The sequence below is a fragment of the Dromaius novaehollandiae genome, chromosome 12, assembly GCF_036370855.1.
Source record: "Dromaius novaehollandiae isolate bDroNov1 chromosome 12, bDroNov1.hap1, whole genome shotgun sequence".
Taxonomy (NCBI): domain Eukaryota; kingdom Metazoa; phylum Chordata; class Aves; order Casuariiformes; family Dromaiidae; genus Dromaius; species Dromaius novaehollandiae.
In genome coordinates, this window is record NC_088109.1 from 15,449,237 (window position 1) to 15,473,880 (window position 24,644).

Genomic DNA, 24,644 nt, shown 5'->3' on the forward strand with positions numbered 1-24,644 from the left:
GTATCAGAGGAAAGCAAAGCTATTTATTAATGCTATTTTGACTGCTTCAGCGTGCCGCCGCTCCCGGCAGCTCCCGGGATGCTCGGTGCCAGGGAGACGACGAGCCCAATGGCCCGTGGAGGCGAGGCGCTGCCCCGCCGCTCGCTTAGATGCCGTGAGGGGCGGTGGCTCCGCGCACCGCGCATACGCTGAGCGCAGCGCTCACGGGGCGGGGCTGCGGCAGACGGGCGGCGCATGCGCCCCACGCGCCAGGCGGTTCTGCCTGCAGCCCAGCGGCTGGCGCATGCGCCGCGAGGTGCCGCTGTCCCGTGAGGCCCCTGAGGAGAAAGCGTGGCGAGCGGCAGCGCGCATGTGCGAGCCGGCCGGCCGCAGCACTGCGGTGTAAGCAAGCCAGGGCGGCAGTGCGCAAGCCACGTCGCGCATGCGCGGTGCCCCCTCCGCGTGTGGCCGCTCTCAGCCGCAGTGCGCATGCGCTGAAACTGAATATTTCCTTGCGACTAAACCCAAAAGCGGAGCCGTTGGCGCCTCCCGGTGAAACTCTGCAGTTTTAACACTCAGACCGTGACCTTCACTCTCAGAAAAGAGAAGTTTGTTTATTCTCACACATTACCACCAAACCAGCAGCTGCACGCAGGCTGCATAAGGTCACGCGTGGCCTTCAGTTAGTGTTTCAATTCCAGGACAATCTGGTAATGCAATTTTTAGCATAAAACCTTCAGTTAGAGAATATATGACATCTTAACAAAAGAGATTTATTCTGACTAAACAAAATGTACAAGGTTTTTCAAATGACAGTGAGTTTTTTCGACTCTGAAGCCAGCAGATCCACTGAATAACTCGATCGCTTTTTCCAGCAGCTTGGTCAAACTACTTATTGCCAGACTTCTTGATTCCACCACTAGCTGCCAAAAGAAACAACACAACTGTTTAGACAATTTTTACACCTTAGCTACAGATTTAGTTCCTCAGAGTTGCTTCCCCACTAGACTACCTGCAAAACTCACTTCCCCGCTGGTAAACTTTAACAACACTGCTGTTTGTTTGCATTATATTCCCAACTTACTATTCGAGTGAATTGTTTTTTCATGTTACTGTTATGTTTGCGATCACACATGCCTTACGCTGAATAAATAACTTTACATTAGAGACCAGCTTTCTCAGGAAACCAAATAAACCCCTTAGATTTACAAAAGGGCCAAGTATTTCAGCAGTTCCTTCGTGCCTCTGAGGATACTCTCCATTGTTTACTTCTTTAGCAGCAGCATAATCACAATGAAGAAAACTTGAATTAGCATACGTATTTGATTGTCTGTTTCTGTCCTACTGAATGCAGTTGGGCTGCACAGCAGTAACAGACAAATTTCAGCCAGTGAGTGCAAGGGAAATGAGGATATATGTTAGAAAACTTGGTTAATGCCGTGTTAAGTCTTAGGCTTTTTCCTCCTCATTCATCATATATGAGGAAGAAAGCAATAGTTACATGCTCAAGGGCAATTGCTGACCAATCCACAATAATCACAAGTCAGTCCTTGTTTCTATACTTTTCTGTTTGAGTTAAATAGCTGCCCTTCTGCCAGAGAGGCAATCAAGTGAATAGTGTTTGGTGATTTCTTGATCATCTGCTTGTCAAATCATATTTACAATTATGGGAATAAAAGCATCAGTATTCCTACAGCAGTCAGAGTCCCCAGTTGGGATCAAAGCTCTGCTGAAGCAGATACTAGAATTACAAGAGCATCTGTTCTGTGTAGTCCCTATCATTGAAGAGACTAAAGCAAGGTGAAAGAACACAATGTATTAACACACTAAAAAGCACAGTATAGTTTGTAAATGCTGTTTTTTAGAGCACGTGTAGTATATGATTAACAGAAAAAGAGACAAGAATATCAGGGCTACAGCAAGATATGCTGCAAGGGCTGGCAGGCAACAGCAGACCGTGTGCCCTAGTATAGTCATTCTAACAGTGTTGCCTTGCTCAGCCTCTTGGGAATAGTCTAGCCAACACAATAACCTAACACTCACTATCTGCTTTTGCAAGCATTGGATGAGGACCAGATGACTGAAATTCAATCTAGAAAAAGGCAGAGTAACAATGGCAGCAAAGTACTATCAAGAAATATTTAAGTACTCGCAGCTGAAATGCCCTATACAGAACAAGTTTACCGTGGTAAGGCCACAGAAAAGAAGGCTCAATGAATTTTTTGCAACAGTCTGTACTATAACTATCATTACAACCACCATGTGAGAGGACTCATGGACTGTCCACGTAGCTCCCAAATACAGAAAAGAACTAGAAAGGAACTGGAAACCTACAGACCAGTGAGTCTAACTTCCATTTCAGGCAAGATAAAAGAGTCTGTAATAAACTAAAGGGATAAACAGTCTTTTGCATGTTTACAGGACTTGTGTAGATGGCAAGTCCTTCCTCACTAACCTGCTGGAACTCTATGAGGGTATCGTTAACCATGTAGATAAGCAAATCTAGGGGACATAATATTTTCAAACAACATTTGGCGAGATTCCATAGCAATGGAAACTAAGTTGCCGTGGGATTGCCGGAAAGGCCCTTCTAGGACTTTTTAGGGATTGAAAGCTTGCTAAAGAATAGGAAGCAAAGGGTAACGTTTAAGGGTCTTTATAGAATGGAAAAGATTCAACAGCTGGGTCCTGCAAAAAGCAGTGCTGGGATAAGTTTTATTGAACATCTTTGTCAGTGACCTGGACAACAGAGCAGACAGTTGAATCTCCAGTTTTACAGATCATGCTAAGCTCCTGTGGCTACTCAAATGCTTCACCAATGATAAGGAATTTCAGAAGGACCTTACAACACAGTGCACAGAAAAGCTTAAACCATGCTGACATGATGCTGAACTCAGAAGCAGCAGTTACAACTCAGGAATGAGCTGTCATTCCTTGATCACAGAGCTGTGAAATCATCTCAATGTGCAGCAGGAAAAAAGCCAGCAAAAATTGGATGGCATGAGGAAGCGTACAGAAGTCATTATTTCACCACTGTGTAAAACCTTGGTGTACACATCTTGAGTATTAAGTGCAGTTTGGTCTCCACATCTCAAGAAGGATGTAGTATGATTAGTAAAGACACAGAGAAGGGCAGCTATGGGGGCACAGCAGCTGGCTTTCAAACAGAAGCCAAAAAGGTTCAAATTCTTCGGTATGGAGAGGAGAAGACTAGGAGGGAATTTGATCAAGGCTTACAAAATTGTAAAGGCAGAAGAGAAGAACACAGAACCATGATTCACAAAATCCTACAATAGCAGAATTAGGGTCGCTCACTAAAACAAGCATTTACTTTCAGAAAACCAAACACATAATGGGTAATGAACTTCTGTAACTTGTTGCCATGGAAGGCTGTGGAAGCAGAATGTATCACTGGGTTCAGAAAGGGATTAGTCAAATTGATGGACCACAGGTCAAAAATATACCTCGAACGAATAGGCAGGGATGTACCCTTTAACATTCCTAATGCCTAATAGTGAATGATGGAGTACAAGGCAAGCGGACACACTCGTATGCTCTTGGTTAAAAGCATCTCCTACTCCTGCTGTTCGAGACAAAGACTAGTCTAGGTGGACCGTCAGTCTGAACCACTACAGCATTTGTGACATTCTGCCTTGCTTCTGACTGATGTGGACAGGCATACTTCATCACATCTCCTCCTGAAGTAGTTTCTCTGCGTGAACTCTATGCACTGCAGACATACAGCTATATGCCAGAGCTGCATAGAAACAGAGTTTGGCAACACGTTCTGTGATAGAGTGTATTTTACAGTCACTTAGGCAAAACAGTTGAAGCCAGACTGTTACAAGTCACAGGTTTTTTTCTGCCAGGAATCTTCTGCTCGTGGAAAAAAATCATCCTCTAAGAGAACAAAGACCGGATTTGTTAAACGTTTAGGACTGTGGCAAAGCCTGTGTGTTTCTTAATATATCTGGAAAGGAAAGACTGAGTGTACTAAAGGAAGGGCAGAAATGCCTCTGCACCACCCCCCAAGAAGAAGTTAGCTTGCCAGACATACTGCATACTGTTGTACCTGTTAAACCAGAGCTTGTATCAGTGATTTGGTGGTGAAACTACATAATCAAAAATTAAGGGAAAAAAAATAGCCACCATTTGTTACTTATCGTCTGCAGCTGCCATCAAGTTAATGATGTATGTTAAATAACTTAAAGGTGCATGCCTTTTATGTTTATCAAGAAAAAAACATTAAATTTTTGAAGCCAGCCAGCCCCTCAATTTTTCCTATCATTATGGCACCTCACTTACTGAGGGGCCCTTTTCCAGCAGCTTTTGCTTTCATCTCCTCAAGTTTCTTTTGCTCCTCCTTCTGCTTTTGTTTAAATGCCAGATCTGCCTAAAGAAAAGAACAACAGTGTTTGTTAACATCTTCTCTCAAGAACAACAAAAACCTAACACACTAAACAAGCAAGATGGGCGCATACTATTAAATATGGAAGACCTTTCAGAACTGTGAAAGTTTTTTTTTGCTGTACCAGAACACAGAGCTTTAATTCTGGGTGCATCTTTCTGATATTAAAGAAGTATCATTTCCCACACCATTATCTTATTCTGCCTTCTGAGTGACAGATATGTACACTAAAACCATTCATTAATATGCTACCACTGACACTAGGAACCTAGCACATGAGCATTAACAATAAAATTAGGGTTAAATAGAGTTACTTTTACCTCAAAAGTATTTTTAGAAGTCCTTCCACAATGTTACTATTTTTGCAGTTTTCCTATAAAGACTCTTTAATAAATTTGTATAATTTATCCCCCACTAATTCCAAGAAAAGTAATGAGACTGCAGATAAATCCTACATGCGAGTCAGCTGTTGAACATCCCTGCTAGAACAGCCTCCAGAATTCAGCAGAGCTGAGACATACTCGATCCTTTAGATAAACATTCTTCATAGACAACAAAGCTGAAAGGGACTTTAGTCCTCTTGCTTGGCGCGCAGGATTTTTGGGCAACTAACCTGAGTATCTTAGACAACTGAGATTCTATAGATTTCTCATGAACCTAGTCCAGGGCTCAACTGCCTTTATAATTGGAAAGATCTCCTCTTCTTTAATCTAAAGCTTCCCTTGCTACATATAAGCCTATTATTTCTTCTATTTGTGTCACACACAACAGAATATGCTGCTTCTCTCTGCACATTTTCTCCTTGGGTTTCTCTTCTGTAGCCTAATGCCTTTCCTAGTAAATCATTCTCTCCCATTCATCCACTTTTTTTTTTAAAAAAAAAAAACATACAACGTGATGCCCACATTTGCTCGCAGTACTGAGAGGAAAAAAAAATTACGTTCTATGTTTGACACATGAAGCTTTTTTCAGACATCTTGTATCATTTTTTTTCTTTTGCAACACCTGATTTTACTGGTTCATATTCTAACAGTACTGTCTAAGGTATGGTCCAAGTCTCACAGTCTAATATGATCTAGATCATGCAGACCTGCAGTTTAGCCAGTCATTCTCTCTGCATTTTACAAGATTATTATTCTTACCAAGGAAAGGCACTTAGCACATATGCTTGACTAAATACATCAAGATTTTGTTCAAGTTTTCTCCAATTTGTTAAGATTACTTTGAACACTAATCTCTCATGGCCTGTGGCCCCTCCAAATTTTCTGTTGTCTACCCAGAGAATAAGCAGCGTTGTCAGTAAGTTAGTCAGCCAACCAAATCAGTAATTAAAATGTTAGTAGAATCTGATCCAAAACAAAATCTTGCAAAATCCTATTCAATATATCCTCATAGTCAGGCATTAAATTGTTAGTAACTGCCTTTAGAGTGTGACATTCCAGCGAGTCGCATGCTCACCCTGCATCATTTTAAGCCCTTCTAGAACACGTTCCTAACCGGCTTTAGAGAACGTTATGTGGGTTAGCATCTAGAACCTCATATCTACTGTTTTTCTTCCCCCGTGCATAGCGTTTCCCCACTATAGAAAAAGAATTTGCTTTGGTTTGCCACAGTTTTATTAAAATCCATACTGGCTATTCCTCATTATGTTATTGCAATCTGGATGCTTGTAAACCAACTTGGTTGTAATATCTCTCTAGGAACGAGGGTAAACTCATTTACACAGCTATAGGTTTCTTTTCCCTTTTCAAAGGGGCATCATATTTGTTCTCTTCCAGCCACTGGTGCCTCATCTATCCTTCACGATTCTCTGAAGTAACAGCTTAAGCCCATTCTCTAAGCCGTTATCAATCTCTAAGTATGAGATTCACTACATTAAAGTATTTTTAAACTAAACTACTCGATAATCCATTGCTTTCCTATCCTATCTTAGCTTCATAGGACCGTGTTAATTCGTCACACTTCAGATCGCGGCTTGCTCCTTTAGCAAGGCCACCTCGGCCTTCCCGCTGGCATCCGCCTCCCCCGCGAGCCGGCACGGTGCCTCTACCAGGAACACAGCGGGACGTCAGCAAAAATAACGGGAAACCGCCGCCGCGGGCCCCGGCACGAACGCGCGGGCCGAGCCCTCAGCGCTCCGTGGCGTTACTAACGCAGCGCCTCACAGCTCGCAAAAACGGCATTCCCGTAGGAAGCTTCGCTGAGGCGGAATTAAGGCAGGGAAGGAAGGCGCCTTCCCCCCCCCCCCCCCCCAAAAAAAAAGGCCGGAGCCGCCGCGGGTCCCGGCTCGGCACCGCCCCCGGCGGGGCCCTACCTCATCCAGGTCCTTCGACTGCTTCTTCGGCTGCTTCAGCGGCTTCTTCTTGCCGCCTGCAAAGAGAGACGAGACAGTAAAGCCACGGGAGCGGGGGGCCGCCGCGGCGCCCGGGACCCTGCCGGTGCGGCCCGCCCTTACCCTCTCGGCCCGACATGGCGCCCGCTCCGCCGCGCTGCCGGCGCCCCCAGCGCGCGCGCGCACCCCACCGCTTCCGGCTGGCGCCGCGCGGCCGCCGTAGCGCTTCTGCCGCCGCTTCCGCCGCGGGCGCCGCGCGGGCAGGTAGGCGGGGGGCGGCGGCGACAGCGGAATGGGTGCTTCTGTGGGGAAAGGTCGTCCACAACCGTCTGCACGGAGACCCCCCTCAAGCCTCGCCGCCTCTCCCTGCTCCCGCTGTCCCGGCGCGGTGGCCTGACCGGTGCCGCAGCGCGGTGAGGAGAGGGAAATCCGCGCGTCTCCAAGCGGCAGAGCTGAGCTGCGGCTTTAGTGCGCGGCCTGCAGCAGGGGCTGGGGGTGTTACAACGGTGGGGTGAGAGCGTGCGGGTGATACCGCGGTCGGACGGAGGAGCGGTGCTGGGAGAAAAGATAACGTTTCCGTGGCGTTGTGGTTTTGGTCTACTCTGTTGTTAAGTGTGAGACAACTGGTCAGGTTTTCACAGCGCTGTTGTTCATTGTTACTATTATTTGTTTGAAGTATATAACCGGGAAGGGACCCATGGCTTTCCAGATCCGGATAAAAGCTGATCAAACGTGCCATCCAGCAGGGAAAATCCTTTCCAGCCGAGATGCTTCTCTCTGCACATACTTGAGTGTCGTTAGTCAAAATTAACATGGAAGTCCAAATTAACATAGAAACCTGTTAAAAAAATCTGTGCACCAAGTATCAAGCCTTTTTCAAACTATTCACGTTCTTATATTAGTCAAAACTTAATGCAGTCGTACACAAACTTCAGCTAAAACCTTGTTTCAAAGTTTTCCCACTTAAAATGTTTAGAGGAACACACTAAGTGGAAAATTTAAATCTTATTTACAACTGCAATGCTGAAATTAAACTGTAGTAAATAGTCTGTTTTTGCAGGGAAAGCAAGAATTTTAGGCTCATTTTAAAATGCAGCTCTAAGAGTGCGTTCAGAGCCTGATATTCTAATGATCTTATGGCTCTTCCATACATTTGAGATTTCTAGGTAGTCTCATGAGGAAAACCTGTCATGTTCAGTTTCACTTTTGTGTTTTCACTCTGTCCTTTATGTGTTTGTCTTTCTGTCTTTGACACTTTCAGTATCTGTTGAGTGTAAGATACAGGGAATGGTCAAGCCCTGTTTCTTTTCTTCTCAAGCTCCCCCCCCTTTTTTCCTCTCTGTTCTTTTTCAGAATTGTTATCTTCAGAAGCATTGTCTATTAAACCGAAGTATGAAAACACATAGCAGGAATTCATGCGGGAAGCACTTTTGGGGCTTAAGCATTGTGTTACTGTGAAGCTACTCCTGCTGATACTGGTTCTGCACATGGGCACCAGTCAGGATGCGGTGAGTGAATTAGTAATCAAAAGGCATGGTGGAAGTACTTACTAACGTGAGAAAAGCAGGAATCTGTGGCAGAACTGCCTTTTGCTGAAAATCCTGGAAAGTTCACTAGGGTAAGTAATGGTGTCAAACTCATGATGATTTAGCCATTCTTCAATTTTACTTTAATTTTAGCTTGCATGTTTAGTTTTAGGTGATATTTACCACTTACAAGTTTTTTTTTCCTTCTACATCTTTGTAGCACTTTTATTTAGTAATTAAATTCAAGACATGGGGCCAATGAAATATAAATCAAGTGTGTCCTCAGTGTCAAGTGGCCTGCAGTATCACCATTCTTTGGTAAAACGGAGTCAAACAATGAATTTACGCATAGTACGGACTTACTGTTCATCAACACCTAAAAGGCCCGAAACCAAGTCTGCAACAGAAATGGCCATGGGTCTTCTTAATCGGCTGACAGAAGCTGGGACCATTATGGGAAGAAAATCCCTTCAAAAAATATCCACAACATGCAAGAGTTGGTGGGACAGATACGAAGAGTTTGTTGGTCTTAATGAAGTTCGAGAGGCTCAGGGAAAAGTGACACAGGTAAATACAGAGGAAATCTGGAAATTTAAAATGATGAATTAAACTATGTGAAATCTAATTGCTGGCTGTGAGGCAAAAAAGAGCTTCCAAACAGAGTCGTGTATCTTTTCTGCTTTAACTGGCTATGTAGACACCATAAATGTGTTCCAGCCCATGCACATTAGTAAATGTATTTTATCCCCTAGATTTTGATGTAGGTTTTTTTTCTTCCAAATGCACATAATCAGCGTTTTAGATCTGTATGGTAATAAGACTCTAAAATAAATAATCTCTCTTCTCAGGCTGAAAATATCTTTATGATAGCTCGAGGGATAGTACGAGAGGCTCGTGAAAATGTAGAAGCCCAACAAATTAAACTGAAGGAAATTCGGGACCGCTTAGACAGGGTCTCTCGGGATGACATCCAGTATTTAGAACTGGCTACTCTGGAACACAAGTTGCTGCAGGTAATTTGTTCATACTTGAGCACTGGCTAATAGGATGAAAATTCATGTGTTATGCTTCCTCACTAGTGACTGTTTTTGCGGATGAAATTCAATTTTGAAATACAGTGGTGTGAGTTAATTTCTAATGATCTTGTTTTGCTTGAAGTAATTATTATAGATGATTGAGTCTAGTATGCAAATTGTATGCTAATGTTAAAATATAGTAGTAAGTTTGGAGAAGAAAGCTGAAGATAGTGAGCCTAGAAAATTAATTGTTTGAGTGGAGACAGGTACATGGGTAGTCGATTAAAAAGCTGGGATTCAGTGAATTGTTCCTCTAGGTGATGAGAAAAGTTAATTCCTGGTTGTTAATCCATGAAAAACTCTCTCAGCTGCCTTCTATCTGGCTGCAATGCCCAGGCAATTTAATGAAGCCCTTGTCAGGGAGCAGCAGGAGAGATGCTGCTCTGTGAGGAAGGGGAGCAGGGAGCTGCAGTTGACCATGGTGCAGGCAGGAGCAGCGCCCTCACCAACAGGGCACTGTCCTGCAGCTCCAGCGCTGCATGAGCAGAGCAGGGTTGGCAGCAGGAGCAGGCTCCAGCGACAGTCCGGCAATCACCAGACAACAGCAAGCAAGTCAAGGCCAAGCTCAGTCCAGGAAATCCAAACGATACTTTGGGAGCCGGAGGGAACAGGCCTGCAAACAGGTGCACCTTTGAGAAAGCTCAGGCAAGGCGGGGGTGCACAGGCCTGAGCTAAATGGAGCTTCTGGATCAATGTGCAGAGCATCAGAAGAGAACCAAAAGTAGCTGTCTAGGTAACGGATCAGGTGGGTGAGACCCCAAGAAGAGTGAAGCTCTGCGTGATTATAAGCAAAGGTAAAACTGAACCGAACTGAAAGGGAGAAGTGTGACAAAGGCATTATGGGGAGTGAAAGCATTGGGACAGAGAGAGAAGGACCTTGTCTGCTCACACCACTTTCCTGTCATCAGCATGTGGCAGGTTCCTGTGTAGAGAATCTCCAGCTGTAATTCTTGATGACCTTCTCTGTTTCTCAGTTTTGACTGAAAATAGTGTCTCACTGACTTAAGTAGCATAGCAAAAAAAAAAAAAAAAATCCCACAATAAAAGGAAAATTGCTGAAACAAAACTAATGAATGTGCTTCACTTCCACTCTTTCATCTGCACTGTTTCTTTTGTAAATACAGAATTTATAGCTTCACGTTACACCTTCTCCTTCAACTCACTGTGTTTCTTGCAGGAAGAGAAGAGACACCGAGCTGCCTATTTAAATGCAGAAGAATCTGAGCGAGAAAAATTCTCTCTCTTCTCTGCAGCTGTAAGGGAAAGTCACGAGAAAGAGCGAACAAGAGCTGAAAAAACAAAGAACTGGTCCATTATTGGTTCTGTACTGGGAGCCATTATAGGTGTTCTTGGTTCCACCTATGTTAATCGAGTGAGGCTACAAGAATTAAAAGTCTTGGTGCTTGAAGCGCAGAAGGGCCCAATAAGTCTACAAGAAGCCATCAAAGAACAGGCCTCCAGCTATTACTTACAGCAGAAGGATCTCAGTGACATCATAGCAGACATGAAAAACATGCTGCAGACAAGGACATCACAGGAAATAAAAGAAGGTGTTTTGCTAGCTAGACAAGACAGGAATGACTCCTTTAAAATAGATTCTCTTTTAATTCCTTTAAAAGAACAGCTAAGCCACACTAAACAAGTCAGTTCATGTCTGGGGAATTTACAGCAGCAGTTTAGCAGTCTGCAAGAAAGTATAGCACAAATGATTTCTGAAATGCAGAGTGTTAAACTTGCAGTTCATTCTAGACCTATGGAAAGAGTGGTGCCGAGGTCTTCAGTGGAGGGTAAGGGCCAGGCTTCTGCAGTGAAAGATGTGATTTTAGAATTGTATGATACAGAACGGAGACTGGAAACACAAATCAAGAGAAATTCTGTTTACAGCACTGCACTGACATGCGCGATGTTTGCTTTTACTCTGCCAGTACTTTATATTATATTTAAAGGAAACTGATTTCTAATTAATTACCATAACTTACTAGATTAATAAAAGTAAACTTGCACTCTAAGTAGTTAGAGTACAAGTCCAAATAAATGTGTGTTAGCATTTTCTCATGCTTTTCTTCTGTACAGTTGGAAAACTTGTAAAGACTTAGTCTGTCCACTGGCACAGACGGTATGTTAATACTCGTCATTGGGTGGTTTTAACCCCTCAAGCAAAGGAGATTCAGCTGTTTCAACTGTTGTACTTTTTTATTATCTAGTCTTATGTATCTTACAAACCAGTAACTTTCACTCTGGAGCTGTATTCATGATTTTCTGTTTAAATGATTCCTTTAATCTGTCAGGAAGCTAAGTGCTTTATGTAAAATCCTGTATAATTTTGCTCCATATTTCTTCCTAATTGTTCCGTTTGTCCATACACAAAGTTCTAGGAGTTGCTTTACCAAAAGGATTGAAAAATTTGCCCTGAAGATATCTTTTTTTTCTTTTTTTTTTTTTTCTTTAAGATATAGGGCAGGGATAGGATATGACAAACATCAAGGATCATATGGACAAGGAAGGATTGGAGTTACCATGAGACGTGTTTGTGCAGCCACATGATGCGTTTAAAATACATATAGTAGCTCTTTCCTAAGGCTATTTGTCATGTGTCCAAAAGCATTTCTGGAACTTCAGCCATTCCTTATTGATAGCTCTGTGTCCTTAAGGCTTACAGGCATGGAAAGAGAGAGAAGAGATGTGTAAGATGATGATCCTTCTGCAGATGCGGGCTGATTCTGTCCTTTCCCTGCAGCCTCATTGACCCATCACTCACTGGCTAGTTTGTGCTTTCAGTAATCCTCTAGGGAACAGTCGCTTTCTGATCCCTTCCAGTGTCTCTTCTTGGAACATTCTCCAGTTCTCATTCATTTTCAGTTACTGTCCTGTCTGGAAATTGAAATGCTTCTTCACAGCAGGTGCTCTTAAGCTGGTACATTAGTGGCAATAGTGTTATGCAAACTACTCCAAAATAATATTTGGAAAAAAAATAAAGGTTCAGCTGCCTGCCTTTTCTGGAGGGGATGAGCAATGGCCAATTGAAGAAAAACAGTCTAATCAGCTAAGCATCAGTATCTGCACAAAGCCCAGAACAAAGTTGTTTGTATCGCAGTGATAAAATACAGTTTCCTCTTATGATGGTAGCAGACAAGCAATCCAAATTTGGAACCCCTGCTCTATTTAGTACTTGCGTGAAACTGTTGCAGAGGAAGGACAGACGACCTCGCTTCATGCTGTAATGCCCTTGTGTAGGCATTTCAGAGTGACTAAGTTGTGTTTAGTATACAGTCTGCTATGTTTATTTTTCTGTCAGCCTTTTCTACTTCTGCCCAGTAAACAGATTAAAAGAGATTGAGGTTTTGATTGTGAGCTCTTAACACTGTGAGATCTTTGGGACAGGGACACTTGCTCTGTGAGGCATCAACCTTATTTGAAATCATTAGGTACTTTTATAGCATGACTGAATAAACCATATTAGGAAAGATCTGTGATGATTCACTATTTGTAAGTGAGATGAATTTTGATAGGTGTTGGTAGGTGTTTGGGGGAGGACTGCTGCTGATTTATATATTGATTATTTGGAGTTTAAAGTATATTGCAAGCATTTGTCAGGGAAGCTATATGAACTGATGGCAGACATTGAGATCTGGGATAAAAATTTTTAACTTCATCAAGAAGTACATGCACAGATTACAGATTTTCAAATCTGATGTTTCATTTTCTCACTTCACAAACGTTTCTACAGGTTATCCTTCTAGTAGGAGCTTGGTGAAAATCAGATTCAAGTACGTGATGAAAGGGGAGGGGATAGTAGAAAGGATCCTATTTACAATTGACCAACAGTAGTGACTGAGAATTCTGAAAAAAAATTTCCAGTTTGACTATGTGAAGTTAACCCCCCTTGTTAGGTAAGTGGCTGAATTTGGGATATTCAGCATCACTGAAAAGCATGTATTATATATCTGACTGGTTTTAAAATGCTAAATGTTAGGCAGCTAAACCTGAACACTTTGCTCACTGAATTGTACTTGTTTGAATTGTAGCATCAAGAGTGAGCAGGGGTGTGAGGCTGAACTTGGATATGATAAATGCAGGAGTACAAAAACTAGGGTTGTTTATTGTTCTACTTTCTTCCCATTTAAAGGATGTATGCCAGTAGGTAGCTTTAACATTATCTAGTGTTGTGGGAAGAAGTCAGTTAATGCGAACAGTAGCAAATAAATTTAATAATCTAGAGTGCACTGGACTAAATCTGAGGTGAATGAGAGCTTGAAGTACACAGCCTGACGTCTGAGAAAAGCTGGATAGTGTGATACATATCAGCATGAGAATAACTGGTCTTATCCTTTGCACGATGTTTGGAAGATTCAGGAGTAGGTTCTCTGTGTGCAGTATTGTACAACCGACAGAAATCACTGTTGCAACTGATTACTACAGTTCTCTTATTTCTGCTCTTCCTTGCTAAATTCCTGTATGTGAAGTGACAGCATGATCATTTTAATTAGAAAGCATCCTTTTAGGAACTGTGTCTGTGAAACAACCATGAGGGCAGATTCATCAATCCTGGATTAATCATCACTCCATTGCAGCAATGTTTTAAACATGTACTTTGGTACTTCAGCTTATGTGTACTCCAAAGTCAGAAGATGTAGTTGCATCAGTGGTAACTGTACCTTGAGCTAGCTGAAGGCAATATAGGTATACACTCTAATACAGACTTTGCTCATAATTTGTTCAGTACTTTGTGCTAAATTTCTGTCACGGTAACATGGGCAGCAAATATGCAAGTTTGAACAAAACCAGCACAGATGTACAGTGAAGTGTTTATCTGAGTGCTCACATTAGTGTATTTGCAATATTGGCAGTGAGTTACCCAGTGTACAGAGTGACATCTCCGTATATATTTCCTGATGATTCAGCCATGACCAAATTAATATTTTGTTGCTCGGGTTCTTCTGGGTTATTTAAGTAAAAGAACAGTGCTCTACTGTAGACCTATGACCTGTAGACCTATGGGTCTAGGCTATTTTAGTAAAAGAACAGTGCTCTAGTGCATAGCTATGGGTTATTAACACAACTTACAATGAATAGTTGACTTTTGCTTCTGGACTGAGGTCTCTCAGCTCTCTGTGTAAGCAAAGTCCTCTCTGGGCAGGAAGGTTCAGGCAGCCTTGCTCATCAGCTGGGAGAAATGGTGATTCACAGGTGCTAGTGAGGCCAGGGACTGACCTATGCATTGTGCTGTTGTACAGGGAAAGCCAGTGCTATTTCAAATTATTTCGACTGTTAACCAAGAACAAGAAACAGAAGATAAGTGAAAAGGGAACCCAGTAACAGCATCAGGAAGCTCTTTGATAGACAATAACCATAAAAAAATGAGTGGCAGTGGTCTGGGCTTGGCCCCTCCCAGGCTGCTTTGAATACTTAATGTTCCAGAAGAAACCACTGTTAACTCAAAAGCAAACAGCCTCGTGGCTATGGAAAAACTTTTAATAAGGTCAGTACAGACTTCTAACAATAAATGCATTTTGAAGAGAAAACTTGACATTCCTTCCGTTTATGAAGGTGGTATCAAATATTGCTTATGAATACAGAATAAAAGCAGTTATATTTGGTGTCACAGTCAGTATATACATATTTATTAATGCTTGAGTTTTGAATGTTCCAACATTCTGAGATTGTGGTGGCAAATTGCAGGTGCTCCCATTGACGTAATTGTAACCATCTGTTTGGCAAAGACAAGGAGAACTTTCTTTTAGAGAATACTCTCTAAAAACAAATTTTCTTCCCTCATGATGGATCTGAGGAGTGATAGAAATACCCTGTTTAGGAACAGCATTGAGATCAGCAGTCAAAATACGATTCATGAGCTAGCAAAAGGGAGACAAAGCTGGTTTGTCCATAGTTTATTTAGAACTGTATTTCACTGCCAAATTTTAGCTAGCAAGTTATATTTGCGCCCTGCCTCGCAAAAAGACAGAGAAATGCAATTTCTGGTGTTTAGCAACTGGTAATTAGTATAAGAAGGTGTGGGCTTAAACTACAGCAAAAATTATAAGGACTAAGCATTAGATAGGACACAGTTTGTATTTTGAAGGAGAATTAAGCGTTCAGGTAATTATTGTTGTGGTAAGGCTTTGAAGTTTCCATCATGGGAAGTCTTTAAGAATGATTTAGATAAACATCACTAGGACTGATACAGGTATAAATGGCTTCTGCCCTGAAGCAAGATGGATTCAGTCAAGAGTTTTCAACCTTTTTTGTTCTAAGGACCACCTTTCTATTTAATTTTTTTAATTTTTATAGAGGGGAGAGAGCGAGAGGGAAAGTCTGTGGACTGTCTGATATCTGCAAGGTCATCCTAATGCAAGTTACCCTGTAGTGTAGGCTACAACAGAATGAGAAAGCATTCTGTTAAGAAAATAGTATCTGTTTACTATGGGCTGTATGGTGTTGGCACCAGGAGAGATGTAGAGTTATATGTATGTATGTGCTGCTGCAAGAAAGTAGGACCCTAAAAGTATCATCTTGTAATTATTTTTCAGAATTCAGTTTGTAAGGTGGCTTCTCAATCAATTTTGAAATACTATACAGGGAACTTTCTGAAGCTGTTTTTTCATAAAGCCATTGCTGATTTGCGCACTCATGCTGTAAGCCTTTGATTTTATATGGCTGCGGCCTACGCTGGCCTTTCTATGAGTTTGCCTGAAGCTAACTGGCCCATCAAAGATCATCTTATTTAAATACTGGCACATTGTGAACGCTCAGGAACTTCCCTGTGCTTCAAGAGTTATTAAAAAAAAAAATCTGTGTTGATTCAGGGTGCCCATCACCCAACCCTGCCTAAGAGTTTGGTGTGTGTAATCTGCTTCAGCAAATAGATCTTAATACTTGATTTTCATGGAGGTGACTGTGACGACCTGTATGGCTGAAGCCCTCATCTGTGATGTTGGAAAACTTGTTCATGGTGACACTGGATGTGTCATGCGCAAATGCTCTAGCCACACAGCTCCTGGATAAAGGGATTGCCACAAGCATCCTAATCTTGTTGTGCTGTTTCTGCAGGGAAAGACGTGAGCAAATAGGTGTGTGGTAAGAGAGTCTCTTACTTTGCTCCTGCAGAGTAAAGCCACATGTTTGCATTCAGGTAGGCTCAGCCGTGAGCAGGCTCTCGGCTGCTGGGCACTGCGCAGGCTGCACGGCACGCAAGGCATGTTCAGAAGCAGACCTTCAAGCATCAACATGAGAGCAGTGACAGCCTTAATGCTGTTTCTAAATGTCCTGATGAACTGAAAACTAGAAAGGAGCCAAATTTAAAATAGGGCAGATGTAGTCAACCTTCTGATGGTCCCTGAATTACTGCTCTAAATGCAGTCTGTTTCCAGAAGCTATAGACAACATTCAGATATCCCTTGTGACTTTCTTAACCTGTCTCATCCCCTGCTTGGAGGGGAGGAAGAGTAAGAAGGAAATCAAAAGGAGGAGTGTAAGCAGCTGCTAGCCTTGTGATTATCATAATAGTTACGTAAGAAACTTAGCTAACCTGCTTAGAAGCAGACATGAAGAAGGGCTTTTACAGAGGAGGATCCTTTCTGTATTTAAATATATAAAAAAGCTTCTGAACAAATGGAAACCAAAGCCTATTTGAGTTAAATTTGTCCCTCATATAATGTTTGTTCTTTGTGTCACACTGTTTTCAGCTGTGTAATATTTGAGAACTAGCTTTTCCTCTAGTTTATTTTTAAGAACTGGAGAAGAGTTTCATGGAGAGCAATCAGAACTCCTCCCTGAAGAAGGAATGTATAATTCTACTGTGGTTTTACAATATGCTTGTCGCTATGGAGTGCTGCAAGTACGTAAAGGAGGCCTAAGGCACTGTAATGTCCTTCCAGTGCACAGAAGCTCTGTCGTTGCCCTGCTCCTGAAGCAGACCCTGCAGCCAGCTCCCTGCGCCAGCCCCACCGTGGCACAGGAGGAAAGGTGGCTCTTTTCCAACGCACTCTCCTGTTTTCTGCTTTTTAAGTGAAGCTTGGAGACATTTTGTAGTGGAGTGAAGGGGCTGCAGGTTGGGACTGGCTCTGGAGAAGTACAAAGGGGATTAGTGTTCTGAGTCAGGAATGGGTCAGAGCAAAGGAAAATGTTTCTTGCACTTAGCTACCGAATTTGAATTTTGGTGGAAGTTATTGGGGTGCAGTTAAAACGTGTCTGATTAGTGAAAAGGTAATAATATTCTGCACAGTGAGCTCTAACTTGAACAGCGATTCATTGGAGGGTGTGGTAATAGGATAGTTTTGTCTGTGTGGGGAGGGAAGGAGAGGAGCAACTACGGCATCATCTCCTCATGAGAGCGCTGATGGGCTCTGCACACAGTGAGCCCTCAAGACTCCTCCGCATAACAAAGCTCCAAGGAGCAAAGGCCCAGAGAAGCAGCTGGTGTTTCCCTCCCAAAGGATCCTTTGGGGATGACAATAATGCTGCAGATACTAGAGGCTGCTCACCATCCCTAAACTTTCAGAACTGCTTTTTCCTTTAAAAAATGCTGGCTGTTTGGGGTAGGGGGGCGAGAGGCAAATGGAGTGTAACAAAGGGAGTACATGTTTAAAGGCACTGCAGGACATGGGACTTGTACCAACGACGTTCCTCTGAAATGTCAGAAATGCACGTGGGAGGGAAGCCTGATTCTGACTTCCAGAGAAGCCTTGTGTCTTGAGCTGAGCCCTGTAGCTCTATCTAGCCAAGAAGGAAAAACGATGGGCATCCTTATCACACAGCTAACTCTGCTTCGCAGAACCTGGCCAGTGCCTGTTCCCCCCTCCCTGGAGCTTGCTCTGACCTAAAGCTCCTGTACCACTTCTGCACGTCCTCAGACACATCCTCTTTTCCACGCAGAATTTGCGGCTGGGTGGTAAAAGCAGAATTTGGCCATTTGTGGGGGACTTCGGAGCGTCGGATAGTCGTTACAACAGGCGAATGGCCATCAGGCTGTGTGGTGGTATTCAGTACCGCTGCAGTCAGTCACCACGTGTACCGCGGTCAGATGGGTCAGTCTAACTGTGTGCTTGCTGATAAGCAACGCAACAGAGCGCAGCACATCTGGGGCACATAGAAGTTGCAGTATAAGCAAGAAAAAATGGGAGCATTAATTCTGTCCCTCGCTATAGCTGTTCCTGACAGAACCTAGCCCTGATTCAGAGGGAGGTTTTATGCAGCCGGCTCCCGGGCAGGGAATTCCTCTGCGTATAGAGCACTAGTGTCTGCGCTGTTCTCATGACCGAAGCTTTCAGCTTCAAAGGAATAAAATCTACCAAACCATCAGCAGTTTATATTGCATATACCCACGTGGGGCAGTTCTGCTGGATGATGCTATTGTCTCCTCAAGGTTCAGCCGGAATGGTATGTTCTCCGCTGCTTTGTAACCGGAGATAACCACGCTTTGGTTGCGTTCTTGGGTGTTGCTGATGCCCCGCTTCCCGCGTGCTCTGCGAGTGGGAGCTGTGCCCCGTCCTCGCCACCTGATGCAGCGGTGCTCGTACGAGGAGACGGTTCCTCAGTGAGCAGAAAGTTCCCGGCGTCGGATCGTGCTCCCGCGCGTGCCGCGTCGCCGCAGAGCCCTGCTCAAGCAAAAGGCCGTGTCAAGCCAAACACCGGTGACTTCGCCACTAAATACAGAGAGAAACGCTCTGATTTCCCCCAGAACGCGCCGCTTCAGCCCACCGCCGGGCGCAGGCGGAGGTCGCCAGCACCAGCCCCCTGCAAGGGCCGTTTGCCCTTCGAGCCGGGCGGCCGCGAGCGTCGTTTTCGCGGAGGCTTCGTGAACGCCGGCCGCGCCGGGCCTTTGGCGGCATCGGCCCGCGGCCGGTAAGCCCGGGGCTGCCTTTCCGCGAGGCAGCGGCAGCCGGTGCCCGGCAGCGCTCGCCCCGGCCCTGCCGCCGCCGGGAGGCCCCGGAGCCGCCCCGCCCCGCCCGGGGGAGGCCGCGGCGCTGAGGCGGTGGCCGCGCGCCGGCCGCGCCCCCTCCGCCCCCCTACCTCACCCGGCGTCGGCGGCAGCCAATGGGGTCCCGCCGGCGGCCGCGAGCGCGAGTGGGCGAGGAGCGGGCGTGGGGACCGCGCGGCGCCGCGGGGGCGTGGCCGCGGAGGGCGGCGGGTTGCTATTGGGGCAGGGCGGCGGCCGGGGGCGCGTGCCCCGGCGGGGCGGGCGCGCGGCGGGGGCGGGGCCGGCGCTCCGCGGCTCGGTGCGGGCAGCGCTCCTCGGCGGCGGGCGGCGCGGGGCGGCAGGTGAGGGGCGGCGGCCACGGCGGGGGGGGGGGAGGTAGCGGGGAGCTGCCGGGCCCGGCGCGGCTCGACCCGACCCAACCCGGCGCGTCCCGGCTCGCCCCGGGGTTGCTGGCGGCGCGGGCGGGGGGCGGCAGGTGCCGGCGGGGCCGCGCTTTGTCTGCGCGTGGGGGAGGGGCGCGGGGCGGGCGCGGTGTCACCTGCGCGGCGCCGCTCGCAACATGCCGCGGCCGCTCTTTCCCCGGCGGCGGCCAAGAGCCGCGAGCTGCCCCGGGGCCGCGGGCGCCGCCGCGTTGGTCAGCGGAAGGCGCGAGAGCGGCCTCGGGGCCGGGGCCGGGCGGCCGGCGGCGAGCGGCGAACAATGGTCGGGGCCGGGCGGCGTTTGGAAACCCGGCGCTGCCGAAACTCCGGCCTCGGGGGAACAACGGCGCCTTCCGCGGGGAAGCTGCTGGCTGACAAGTGCGACTGAATTGTTAACGTGGGGAGGCGAAACGGTCTCTCCTGCAGCATCCCTTCAGTGTCTTCTTTTTTTCCAGCAACAGTGAAAAATGCGTTAGAAGGTAGCTTTCTGGTAAACGCGGCACCACTTCTGACTTCTGGAGGGCTGCGCGTTCCCGTTTCCCCCTCGGCACTTATTTCACTGTACTGAAACTTGCGTGATCGTATCCCGTTGTTCTGGAGATCTCACTTTTTGCCCTGAACATGCTCCTTTTGGACCGTGCGTAGCGAGTGTGTGGGCCCCCTGAGCAGGTGCGTTTTTTCGCTACATCAGTGCAGCTTGAGGTCTTTCCCAAATCTTGGGCTCTAAACTTTCTGTCACCGCCGCTCTAGCTCAGCGTCGCGGTCTGGAGCGAGGGCAGCCCCGGGAGCGTGCCCGGACTGCTGCAGCAGCTGTGGAGAAAGGGGCTGCAAGCCACAGTGCTCTGCAACAGCAGGGTCGGTATTTTCGTAAGCAAGCGCCTTATTCTGTGTAAGGTGGGGTGGGGTTGTGGTCTGCTCTCTTCTGCTCTGACTCCGTGAATGGAGGTCACAGAAGTCCTGTGTCGTCCTGTGTATTAAATACAGAAATCGATGACCATTACACTAATGATGTTTCTGTGCATGTGACAGTGGCAGCTAAGCCAGTGACGGAGCTGCTCATCCTGCGCCGGGTGGAAGCTGATCCGTTGGGCTGTTGTGCTGGGTTGTTCTGAGGGGGAAATTGGGGTTTCCACCTGATTGAGGGGTTTGTTGCAAAGTGAGCATGGGATTAAATGAGTTTTGTAGGGTTCCTCCGAGAGTCGTGCAGGATCCCAGGAGAAGAAAGCAAGTGGGTTTTGGACAGAAGCGAAGAGTCTGTCAGGGAGCCTGGGCAGTAGGTAGTTGGTGTGTGGCAGACTGCTTCCCTGCTCATCACACCCGTGTGTAGCAGAACTGGAGTTCGCAAGCAAGGGACTTGCCCTGAATTGGGATTTGGCTAGAAAGCATATAACCTAATGTGGTCATATATGGGATTTTCTCTTTAAATTTCTTCCAACATGTGAAAAGAGTTAAGTTAGTAATACGATTAACGATATTTAATAAGATTAAAATTACCAGCATAACTCTCTCCAGAAAGGTGGATGCAGACTGTCAGCAGCTGACCCTCTAATCTCTGCTCTCTCCCACGTAAGTGGCTGTACGGAGTTTGGACTCACAGGTTCTGCTCGCTTTTCAGAAAAGGAGTATTCTGTCCTCGTATGCTGACTGTTCAGGTATTGCCTTACCTTTCGTGTCCAGCAAGAGCATCGTATTCCCAGTGGGGCCTGGGATGTTCCCTTATAAGGGCAGAGGGAATAGCTGACAGAGGGCTGTAATTCCCTTTGCTTCGTTGCCAGTCTTTGTGTAAAGCAGGGTTGTTTCTGCAAATGCTGCTGTTGCTGGCACACTTGGGCTTTGCTGGCAGCGTCAGCAGAAACTGCAAGGACTGATCGGGTCTGGAGAGTATCTGTTGCTGCCGAAGGTGGCCTCGTGTGCCTAGAGAGAGCCTGCCGGCTAAATAAGAAAGCCTCTCCCATGCTGGGTGTGCTCCAAACAAAGGAACACCCACCCAGGTTGCCTGTTGGGGGGTGCTATCCAGCACTGTCCAACTGGGAAACAAAAGTATTTGCATTTGCTCTCTTCTGTTATTACTGTTTTCTTTCTGGAGTTATACTCAATCGTGCTGCTAGACGAATAGGGAGGCATGATATCTTTCAGTGGAAGCAATGCTTTATCCTTCAGTGACACCTTGGTGGGGGAGGAAACGTGTGAGGGGAAGTTCAGAAGAAGGTAAAGTAGCCAATACCCACAAATGCTTGGTATTTTCAGTGATAAAAGCCCTAGCTCTGGCTCATTCATTTTATTTCTCTGCTGTCATCTTCCTCTGCATCTTAGTCCTTTCTGCCTCTCAAAGGAAGCTCATAAGGGCTTCAGTCTCTCCTCCCAGGCAGCCCCTCTGTCTGTTTTGTTGTTGTTGTTTTTGGTTTTTTTCCTCAAAACTTTAATTTGCTGCTGTAACCAAGTTCTGAACTGAACTCTCCCTATCTTGTATCAGAATATCCTGGAGGAAGATAAGACTTTGATTTCATCCCAACTTGCAGGCTTTGCAGGGCGGCAGCAGTCAAAGAAGGCATGAGCGTGCCTGCTTGCTGGTAAGAATTAGTCCTCTAGATATGAGCTACTTTCAGGAAGTAGGAGTTGAACTGGTGCCCTTTTTTCTCACCTGGATCTTCAGTGAAGTCTTTGTGCTTTGAGTGTGGAAAGCTGGTGTGTTCTGCTGACTCTTCTTGGAATTCCCCATAATCTGTTAAAGCCTTGGATCTGATTATCGTTTATTTGCAGTTCTCTTAAGTATCTGATTGCAGGATTACTGTTTTTGAAAGGATTCATCTTTTGCTGTTCATCAAAACCACAGGATGTCTGCTTTTGCCTTTATGTGAATATGCCAGCTGGTCTTTCATTGTGGTGGTATCATTTTCTTTGTCCTGTTATCTAAGTCATCTTTGACCTGATGGTGGTAGTGATGATGTTGTTAGAGAAAGAAGGATTCATATTGATATTTATTCCAGTGTTGTCTGGTTTGGTCTCAGTGCTGGCAGAGAGTATTCAGAAAATTCTTGCATGTGTTTTTCAGGGATAGGAATCGGAGATGTTAGGAGCATGCTATCATCTTGTGACATGATGCAGTTGCTCCAGGAGGCAGATTAGGTGCTTGGTTCAACTGGGAAACAGTAATCTCAAATTTTGCACAGGCTTCAGTCCGGCACTGTGGTGGGAGGAAAGAACTGAAAAGCCATCCCGCTCAGCATGTTGAGTCTAGGGAGCTCTCCAAAAAGCACTTGGAGGGATTTTTGCTGTGTAGCTCCTTCTAGAACTGTATAGGATCAGCCTTGGTGCTGTGATTTGTGTTCAAGCGTGCTATAGTGATACCCGAGATATGCCCCGGTTGATAAAGTGGGCTGGGTTCTGGTTGCTGGAATTGCAGATTTGCTACTCTGTGAAGATGCAAAAATGTGAAGCAGGATGTTTCGACTTGTACTGACATGCACCCTTGACTAAGGGAAGAACCACGGTGCTTTGGTGTGATCTCTTTAAGGCACTGCTCTTTCTCCTCAGCCGCTTAAATAATAAATGTGGAGGAGTTGTTTTCACTGCTATTAGATTATTTCAGCCAAATAGTAACTAAGACATCTCAGCTATTTTGAGGTTGCAGGAAGCAATTAACATCTCCCTTTTATTAATCAGAAGTTAGCATCACCTCCCAATGCTTGCAAAAAGCCATCTCAGAAGAAACAATGATTTCAGTCTAGGTGGATTTGGTTTTGATTTGGCAGTAATTAAATTCATTGGGATTCTGAATTGGTTTTATAAAATACGGTTTCTAATGTCCTGAACTTAAGGATAGGATTTCACCTTCAAATCCCTGATCACCACCGAAAAAAAAAAAGGGGGGGGGGGGTAGAGAAGCAGAAAAGAGCTTTGTGTTAGCATGATCTGACAGGAAGACTTTTGAAGCCAATCAAAATCTGATGAACATCTTCAAATGCTATAGATCCTAAGGAAATTCCCAAATGCCAGATTTTAATTGCATGTGAACTTCAGTTATTTGCTTATAGTATAAACACTGTGAGTGCTGTAAAGAACACTTCTATGTCTGGCAAATATGAGATTTCACATTGCTTTGGTCTTTGAAGTTTAGCTTCCGAGCAGCGTGGAATTGCTGCGTTAGGTTTCCACAACCTCTCCTCCATGACGGTGCTTCTGCCTTCAAAATTCTTACATCTTCATAGCTGTTCTCTTTGAGGAAATGATAGTTCCTTTCCCCTCCTGAAGGATCTGAATGTTATCGTTTCATCTTCCTACTTATATTACTTTCTGTTCTGTCTTAATGCCAGGAGTCTTTTTTTTTGCCTTGGTGCCACTGGGGCATTTTTAAGACCGAGGTTGTAAGTGTATTGATTTTTGGTACTGGTGGTGGTTTGGCTAGCTGGCTTCTGTGCTGGGGACCGGAGTTTAGCAATTGTTTGACCGCTTGCTCCAAATACCCATCTGGAATCAGTGGTGAGCCAGCAGGACACACAGGTGTAAGCTATTAACTAAATGGATTGCTGTTGCTAGCAAGCATTATATCTGCAGGTGCAGAGAATTTCGAGTCATCGCTGTTTTCATTCTCTTTTGCATTTTGTCTTAATTCTGAGTTTGAAGACAATGCTGCCTTTGGAGCTTCTGGGTTTTGGTGAGAAAACATGCATGTAGCTTGTCTCAGCATAATGCAGTGTTGCCTGTTAATGGAGCTGCACTGACAAGATCCAAACTTCTGCAGAAGCTGCACAAGGAGAATACTGTTTTCCTTGGGTCCTGCCCTTCCCTGCAGCTCTGTTACGGCATTTTGATGGGAGAGTAGCTGTCTCCAGGACTATGCAGGTGGGGGAATTTGACTGTATTCAAGCATTTGTTTATGCTGATGAAACTAGTTTTCTGACTAAATTGCATGTAATTCTATGAATAGAGTGGGTATTTTGGTATCTTATCCCACTGTAATCATTCTGGAAATTACTACTGTAGGACTA

General features: G+C 45.2%; 2 protein-coding genes and 1 long non-coding RNA gene across 5 annotated transcripts in view; 2 read left to right on the top strand and 1 right to left on the bottom strand.

Annotated features, from left to right (window-relative positions):
* Positions 1-731: 731 nt before the first annotated feature.
* LOC112979177 (uncharacterized) lies at positions 732-6,973 on the bottom strand. The gene is made up of 4 exons (XR_003258123.2): positions 6,843-6,973; positions 6,702-6,757; positions 4,285-4,372; positions 732-902 (listed from the first exon to the last, which is right to left on the bottom strand). It is a non-coding gene; the product is annotated as an uncharacterized LOC112979177 (long non-coding RNA).
* CCDC51 (coiled-coil domain containing 51) lies at positions 6,910-12,672 on the top strand. Of its 2 annotated transcripts, none has more exons than XM_064519007.1 (5): positions 6,910-6,983; positions 8,073-8,337; positions 8,466-8,812; positions 9,094-9,258; positions 10,499-12,672. In XM_064519007.1, the coding sequence occupies exons 3-5, from the start codon at positions 8,495-8,497 to the stop codon at positions 11,273-11,275; spliced, it is 1,260 nt and encodes a 419-aa protein (XP_064375077.1). In that variant the 5' UTR covers positions 6,910-6,983; positions 8,073-8,337; positions 8,466-8,494; the 3' UTR covers positions 11,276-12,672. The 2 variants fall into 2 exon arrangements, with proteins under 2 accessions (XP_064375077.1, XP_025948923.2); XM_026093138.2 differs by having other exon boundaries at positions 6,980-7,132.
* A 6,830-nt stretch (positions 12,673-19,502) lies between these two features.
* Positions 19,503-24,644, top strand: part of PLXNB1 (plexin B1) — an 87,560-nt gene continuing 82,418 nt past the window's right edge. Inside the window, exon 1 of one of the 2 annotated variants that reach the window (XM_064519010.1) lies at positions 19,503-19,578. The gene's annotated coding sequence lies outside the window, so the exon portion shown is untranslated. The remainder of the gene's footprint in view (positions 19,579-24,644) is intronic. The other variant, XM_064519012.1, reaches the window with a different exon arrangement.